The sequence below is a fragment of the Lampris incognitus genome, chromosome 6 (genome assembly GCF_029633865.1).
Source record: "Lampris incognitus isolate fLamInc1 chromosome 6, fLamInc1.hap2, whole genome shotgun sequence".
Lineage (NCBI taxonomy): Eukaryota > Metazoa > Chordata > Actinopteri > Lampriformes > Lampridae > Lampris > Lampris incognitus.
In genome coordinates, this window is record NC_079216.1 from 62,319,327 (window position 1) to 62,327,364 (window position 8,038).

Sequence of the window (8,038 nt, forward strand, 5' to 3'; positions counted from 1 at the left end):
AGTGACCTCTGTTATTATGCTTTTAAACACATCAAAATAACAGTTTTGAGAAAAAGAAACAAGAAGAGCAGGTAACGTGGCGTTTGAAACAGAAAACAGGTATCTATAGGTGTCGTATGATTTCAAACAGCCCGAAACATGAACTTTACATCAGAGCAAGTATTTTAAAACATGTACAATTCTCCAAGAGTTGACGCTTATGTTTAACTGGTGGTAACGAAGGAAACGACTGGGAAGGCTGCCGTTCTCATCAGTTGGCCACTTTAGGCTCGATTCTGAGCGAGGCTTCATACATGCTCTCCTCATCCAGTGCAGAACTCTTGTCAAGCAGATACTGGGCCGCCTGAAGAGGAGGAAACGGAGATTGGTTTCAAAAAAATCTGACAAAACAGCCGGGCGGCCAGTGAAACTCGACATTTCACCGACATGCGCTACCTTTGGCTGATGGTCAATCTTGTAGGCTGTTTGCTGGAATTGTCGGATTTCCCTGATGATGTGGGAAATCTGAAAAGCGAAAAACACGAGCAAAACGGGATGTGGGATTCCAGTAGAAATAAACACATGACACACAACCTCTGGTAGTAAGTCTCTCAGCAATTTCGCCGGAAATCTTACCATCCTCATTTTTGAGAAGTTAACCAAGTTGTCCTCTGTGTAGTTCGGTGTGCCCTCCTCAATGAAAGCCAGATCAGTAAGGTACATCCCCAGATATGGCACACAGGGAGGATCACAGCTGGCAGTACAAAGACACCTCAGTTAGCTGTGCTACTTTTACACTTAACTCATCCGGTGTAAAACTACACCACTGCACAAAACTCACTTCTTCAAAGCTTCTCTCAGGTTTTTGAACCTCCCCTCCGATGAGACCAACTTCTGTAGCTTGTCGATGACCGCTTTTGTCTAGAGGATCAGGTAAGAAAAAGGCATTAATCACACACGCCGTAACAATGCTAAGCACGTTAGAGAACTCACGGTATGGAGACCGGTACCTGCTTGGAGACTTTGAGCCAAGTCTTCTTTAGGCGGAAGACGGAGCTCCGGTTGAGGGAGGAGGTGATCTCCAGCACGGCGTTGTAGTTATGGAGGCAGCGGCAGATGTCGGCCACGGCCACCCATTTCTCGATGGCCGCCACCCGTGTGGCCGTGTCATCACAGCGCAGGATTTCCATGGCAATTAGGTTGCTTATCTTTCAGAAGGAAGGCACAACGTCACCGTTTACCTCCCATAATTACAACGCAACAATGACACAAACGTACTGATGCCGTCATTTGGCTGGGGATAGAGGCTCGCTAATTGGAACATACGTCGTTGAAATGCTTTGTCGTTTTCATGATATACGGCGTCCTTTCACTTTTGTCGTTCTTCATCCAGCCTTGTCCGAAGAACTCTCTGTGAAGTCACACAGTGAGGATTGGTCAAAAACGGCGGCTCGACCTCAAAACGCCGCCGCTGTATACAAACACGGTTATACGGAAAGGCGTGAGAGCACTCACTCGTACGGGATGACCTTAAAGACCAGGTGGTCCAGCAGGGTCAGCTGCTCCGCGATCTCCAGAGCGGAGTGGTTCTCGAAGGGCTCAGCCTTGCCTCCCTCTGCCTGGGAGATGCAAAACAACACATCGGTCACCGACGTTAATGCAACATTTCACAGAGCGCTCATAAGCTTGCCAGAGCGATTGGTGAAAGCGGCCACCGACTCTGCTCACCATCTGTATCACCTCTTCGAGGCTGATCTGATTGTCACTGTGGTCTTCCTGAGTGAGAGTCCTGGCAGACAAAGTGACAGCCAAGCGCCTTAGTGTTGGAATTATGCAAACTGCGTTCATATTCTCACGGTTTGCATTTAAATGTGGCAAATTAGAGTTTCGATAGACAAAGTGTGTATCAGTTACCTAATGATATTGGCTGCGGCCTTCCTCTCCTGGGTTAAGAGCTCAGGGTCATGCATCACTTCCTCCAAGAAGGCAATAACCTTTGACTTTAGCTCATTGTTACTGTCAAAGTCCTGGGTGAGCAAAGAGTACACACATATTAGTGGCTTAAATGGATAATATATTATAGTATATGAGCAATCATTGTCTATGCTCAAAGTTATAACCCATATTATCATAATTTAATGTATATTCGTATTGTGTTCTTGAACGCTTCGTAATAACTTTGTCCATTCAGTAAAAAACTGTCACTTTTTAGCAAGCGACCCTTTTGAAGACACCACAAAAGCAGGGTTCAACACCATTAGAAAATGTAAAAGTCATCTTTAGTCATCACACACTATCAAGCCTAGCCTTCATCCCGCCATCCATCCACCCGTTATCCAAACCGCTAATCCTGCTCTCAGGGTCACCGGGATGCTGGAGCCTATCCCAGCAGTCATTGGGCGGCAAGCAGGGAGCCACCCTGGACAGGCCGCCAGGCCATCACAGGGTGCGCCTGCGACGCGACACACACACACACACACACACACTCAGGACAATTTAGTATGGCCGATTCACCTGACCTACGTGTCTTTGGAGTGTGGGAGGAAGCTGGAGCACCCGGAGGAAACCCACGCAGACACGGGGAGAACAAGCAAACTCCTCATACAACACATCACCAGTACGATAACGGCAGGTACCAGGGCTGTGTCCCCTCTCCTCTCCTATACAGCCTGCACGCTAATGACTGCCGCAGTGAGTTCAAAAATCATCACATTGTGAAATGTGCAGATGAGACAGTGATAGTGAGCCTGCTGAAGGAGAATGAAATGTCCCGTGGTCCTGTCATAGAGTATCTCTCCAAATGGTGTCAGGGAGCCTTTTAGGAATTAAATGTGAAGACCAGACATGTGTAATGACTTTAGACACAATCCCTCCAACCTGCTCAACACTATGATTAATGGTCATGAGGTTGAAATTGTTGAGTCATACAAGTACTTGGGCACTATAATTGATAAGAAGCTGAACTTTGATTGTAATATAAATTTGCTATGCAAAAAAAAAAAAAAGAAGAAGAAAAGAAAAGCCAGCAGCGCCTTTTTTGTCTGAGGAAGCTGGCTAAGTTCAGTGTCGACAGGTCCCTGTTGACTTTGTTCTACAGATCTTTCATTGAGTCGGTTATTACTTTTTCTTTTATCGGCTGGTATGCCTCTCTCAACCTTAAAACCGAAAAATACACTAACAAAGGTGATCAAGGTCTGCAGTAGCATCACAGGTACCCAACAGAAAAGTCTGTCTGATTTATATAACAAGCGGATGTTAAGGAAAGCTGACTCCACCCCCTGCACCTAGAGTTTCAGACCTTGCCTTCTGGTTCCCGCTTCAAATACCCCGTAGTCAAAACCAATAGATACAAACACCCCTTCATTCCCTCAGCCATTTCACCGCTAAACTCCAATAGTAAGAGGTAACACCAGCTCCACCTTGATAAACACTGTTAACAGTAGCATTGGTTTCTGTTGGCTTTGTTCTCCTCGCTACATGTTGTATCTATTTGTATTTATTTGCCTATTTGCCTTATGTATTCTGTGGAGTGTTTGTGTGTCTAAATGTTGCCGCTGCTACACAACAATTGCCCCTCTGGGCCAAATAAAACCTACTTGACTTGACTTGACTTGACATGTAACCTGTGTGTGTGTGTGTGTGTGTGTGTGTGTGTGTGTGTGTGTGTATGTGTGTGGTGTAATACCGGAGAGTGTTTGGACACCCAGTGTCTCAGGACATTCAGGACCCTGTTGGTCGCTGCCCTTCTGATGACAAACTCCTTGTCTCCATTTCTCTGATCTGTCGGGAAGCCTTGAGAATATGGTTCAAATAAAGTTGGTTTGTTTTCTCTCCGTATAGCATTGTACATATTTGTACATATTTCATTGGTTACGCTAAACAGTGAAAATGTGAGAAGAACTGAATCACAGGCCCGACATTGGTGCAGTTTGCCAGTCTTGGCGCAGTGCATGTCTTACTATACGCCGCGGTCGAAGACCTCACGTGAGCGGATGGGTGTGCGTACCTGTGCTGGCGAGGGACATGCGTCGATACTTTTCCTTGGTAGGTGTGCCCTCGTTGGCTCCTGCTGTAGCTATGGCAAAGGCGGAGGCTGCAGACAGTGCGCTGCGATTGTTGTCCAGCTCTCGACAGGACGACATCACCATGCCGTTGTTGTAGGAGAACAGTGAAAACTCTACGGGGAAGCACAGTTATAGAGACATTGAGTCTTACAGTGAAACGGCAAGATATTCCCCTTGGCGGCATATTAAATTATGGGAAACGTTGTGTACTTTGGGTCACCATAACCGAACGCGTTTCATTATTTGGTCAGAATTTGTTTTTCTCCTTACTCATTCCACCAGTAGGGGGAACTACGGCCTCGCATTACTCTCTCTACAGAGTTTTCTTCACAAGAGGCTTTGATACCCAAGACGGTTGTTGCTAAATATAGCCCCTGAATATCAGCTAACAGAGGAATCGACAGTTTCTCCGCAGTCTGCCGAGTTTAAATCCAGAGAACACACAGACGTCACACGGAGCAGGAAATGGCTTTACACTGTGAGACACCAACTATCCTAATTAATTCTAATAACTCTAGGCCGCTAATCTATTACCTGATTTTCTCACGAGATTGGATAAGACACGGAAAATCTGGCACAGTAAAACAATCTTGTTACCGGGGGACGGGAAGAAAAACACGCTCCTGATGAAATTGCCATGACACAAGTTTTCCAGACACCCACTCGTGCCAAACATTGGCTTTCCCCATATGGTCACAGCATCAAATGACTCAGACAAGGACATTTCTCCGCTGGGATGCACAAAATGCTGAGATATCGACTAATTACTGCCAAAAATCCTTTCTTTTTTTTAAAAAATTATTTTTTGTATACATGCAAAGAAAAAGTCATCCTTCAACAGCGTACGCATGATTTCCCAAACCACAACCTGGGTTTTCTGGATATAGATCGTTTCTCCGGTTAAAACACAAATGTGCGTTGGTCATTGTTTAAATGCACCACTGACTACAGCATGAGATACAGGTGCCAGATACCCTCGTGCCATAACGATGCCACGGTGCTGCTGTCTGGGATGCGGGGTACCTGAGGAGTTTGTGCACTTGATGTTTTTGGGGGTGGTGGGTGACTTGGTGGGAGAGCTTTCCGGGTCTGCGTCGTCACTCTGGTTTTGGTCATTGTCGCTTTCTTCCCGTACAGAGAGATCTAAAAAAAAAAATTAAAAAAAACAACCCAAAAACAACAACAACAAAACAGTTCCATCAACAATTAACTGCGAGCACATCAGCATTCAAATTGTTAAGTTTAAAGTTCAAGTTTGAATTTGGTGAAGGCTAAAGATGGGGGGGGGGGGAGTTCACTGTAGACGGACATACCTTGTTTGCACACAGGAGTTTCCTCTAGCTTGTCTGCTTTGCCTTCCCCCTCATCTGGGATTTTGCTGGTGATAGAGCTGGACACGTAGAGTTTGTGGATGTCCAGGGAGGTCTTGCTGAATGGGGACATGGAGGAGTACATGCTTGCATAGCCATTAGAGGAGCAGCTCAGGGCAGCCAAGTCGAGAGCTTTTCCACCAGTAATGATGGGGATGTTGAGGGAGAGCTTACGCCGGCGGTTTGGGGATGTATTTTTGGCAATGGCCAAGGGAGGAGGGGAGGAGAACTTTCGACTGGCCCTGGGGGACTTGGGAGGCTCTCCATATAGGAGTTTATTGTTCTGACTACTGGCAAAGAACAACTCCAGGGACCTGCATCCAAGGACGATAAACACATTTGAATTTAGGACAGTTTGATATGTTTCTTGGATACTTTGTGCGCATACTTCCAATGTTTTAACACGCTCCTTGGTGAAAATAGCTCAACTAAACACACAATTCTGCCTAAATAATTAATGCAAACTGAGTCAGCTACGGCACTGAGAAGTGCCTTTGCAGGATACAGGCTGCAGTGCAGCAGAAAACCTCTCCCACTCACTGCCACCCTCCTGGCGACCTCACGGGTTCCCATAAATAGCACAGCGAGTGATAGCGCGTGTGGCCACTGCCAAAGCAGGCAGCCAAGTGGAGGTGGCTTTTAGTGGCATGACAAGCTCCACAGGAGAGCATACTGCAGGGTGTGGGCATGAGGAGCTCTCCCTGATCCGAACCCGGAGAGTGGGGCTATCTCACCAGGCTTGTGAAGGGGCCTCGGGTTAGCCAGACTGCAACTTGCTATCAACACCTTAGGTCCCTCACTGACAAGGGAGAGGCTGGGGGAGTGGATGAGAGGGTGGGGCCCTGCAACATGGAGGTTGGTTGCTATAGAGCACCACCCCTGAGACGCACCAAGGCAGGTAGGAGAGACTGGACCCAATTACCACCTTCTTCGAATGGAGACACACACACACACACACACACACACACACACACACACACACACACACGTATACAGAGTTGAAAATGCTTAGTGTGACTCAGTCCTGATACCATGACACTAGGGGCTTTGACCACAGAGCTGCCAGATGTTCAGTTGTAGACAAGCGATAAAGAAGCTAGGATGAGGAGGAGGAAGAGGGGAAGGAAAGTCGCTAGTCTAGGCTAAACTCCACGAACCCTCATTTCTGGTTTCATACATTTTCATTTGTTTAAACATATAACAATCTTTTATAATTGACAGAACCGGCATTAATGTGTTTGGGACAGCTTATTGACATGCCGTGTCACCTAGCGTTCTTATTTCTATCCTCACCCTGGATCTGTTCAGACCAAAATCAGCAGCGATCAGCCGTTTGGCACAATCACACACGAGTCTTTTCACAGCTGTTCACGCCTTTAAGGTCAAACTACTTCCACAGAGTTGACAGTCATATGAATTGAGAAATTCGAGGGATCTCACGGTGAATGAAAATCCCATCGAGGGAATCAGCACCAACCTTACAAACACGGGTTGCCTGTCTGACTATTGCACAGATCTCTCTCTCGCTGATTCGTGGACTACAGCCAAGAAAGGAGCTCCTCGGTAAGACACAACAATTTCCCATGTCTGCATCATATTCAGATGTGGAACAACACCAATTCACGTCAAGGGGAGATTTTTTTTTGTTTGTTACTGATGTCAAGTTCTTCCAAATCCGAGTTGACGTGACTCACCGAGCAGGAATGGCACTGATTGGCTTCTTGTAGATGGTGATGAGCTTGTCGAGCACCACGTCGGCGCTGGTGAACACCCGATAGGAGTGCAGGAAGGTGTTGAGGAAGTCGATGGAGAGGAAACGGAGGTCAGTCAGCCTCTCCAACAGGCGCTCCACGCTGGCGTAGCGGATCTGCAGCACCTTGCAGGAGTTCATCATCTTGCTGAAGCGGATGTCCACATCATCGCAGTACAGGCTCGAGTCTGACCTGTTCATCGGGAATCGGGGAACACGTCGTCATTTCACTTCATGCACTTGCGTACATTTCCCCCAGCCCACAGCGGTGCAGCACAAAGACAAAAACACATCCAAAAACTACAAGAACACACACACATCCAAACTAACACATATATTAAAAAAAAACAGACAAAAAAAATCGCTGTTCAAGGGAACGAACGCCAGCCAGGATGAACGTCGGAGCCGCCGGTCTGCATGGGCTAGCAGTTAGCTTAGCCCGCCCCGCTTCCGCGTCCTGTCAGACCGCCCTCGGCGTTTCCTCCTCGGGCGCAGCTCCAGACAGGGGCCGTGGTCAGCGGGCCCACCGGACGAAGCAGACCGGGCTCTCCCAGCCAGGCACCCCCGGCACACCTCCCCGCACTCCTCACGACGACATCAAAAACACCACAGGCAACGCCGGGTGAGGCCGTCGCCAGACTGCCCTCGGTGTTATCGGAACTGCCGGTCTGCGTGGGCTAGCAGTTAGCTTAGCCTGCCCCGCTCTCCCAGCCGATCCAGCGCCAGCTCTCCAAGCCGTCAAACGAAGACAAAACATATATTAAAAAAAAAACAGACAAAAAAAATCGCTATTCAAGGGAACGAACGCCAGCCAGGATGAACGTCGGAGCCGCCGGTCTGCATGGGCTAGCAGTTAGCTTAGCCCGCCCCGCTTC

General features: G+C 47.7%; 1 protein-coding gene across 2 annotated transcripts in view; it reads right to left on the reverse strand.

The window, feature by feature from the left end:
* Positions 1 to 250: 250 nt before the first annotated feature.
* Positions 251 to 8,038, reverse strand: part of rasgrf1 (Ras protein specific guanine nucleotide releasing factor 1) — a 27,426-nt gene continuing 19,638 nt past the window's right edge. For both annotated transcript variants that reach the window (XM_056281145.1, XM_056281144.1), the window contains exons 14-27: positions 7,108 to 7,356; positions 5,357 to 5,727; positions 5,067 to 5,186; positions 3,986 to 4,156; positions 3,665 to 3,771; positions 1,894 to 2,006; positions 1,708 to 1,768; positions 1,495 to 1,598; positions 1,306 to 1,390; positions 990 to 1,187; positions 821 to 900; positions 616 to 733; positions 436 to 504; positions 251 to 343 (exon numbers count right to left, since the gene is read on the reverse strand). In XM_056281145.1, coding sequence (XP_056137120.1) covers positions 251 to 343; positions 436 to 504; positions 616 to 733; positions 821 to 900; positions 990 to 1,187; positions 1,306 to 1,390; positions 1,495 to 1,598; positions 1,708 to 1,768; positions 1,894 to 2,006; positions 3,665 to 3,771; positions 3,986 to 4,156; positions 5,067 to 5,186; positions 5,357 to 5,727; positions 7,108 to 7,356 — 1,939 coding nt within the window. The remainder of the gene's footprint in view (positions 344 to 435; positions 505 to 615; positions 734 to 820; positions 901 to 989; positions 1,188 to 1,305; positions 1,391 to 1,494; positions 1,599 to 1,707; positions 1,769 to 1,893; positions 2,007 to 3,664; positions 3,772 to 3,985; positions 4,157 to 5,066; positions 5,187 to 5,356; positions 5,728 to 7,107; positions 7,357 to 8,038) is intronic.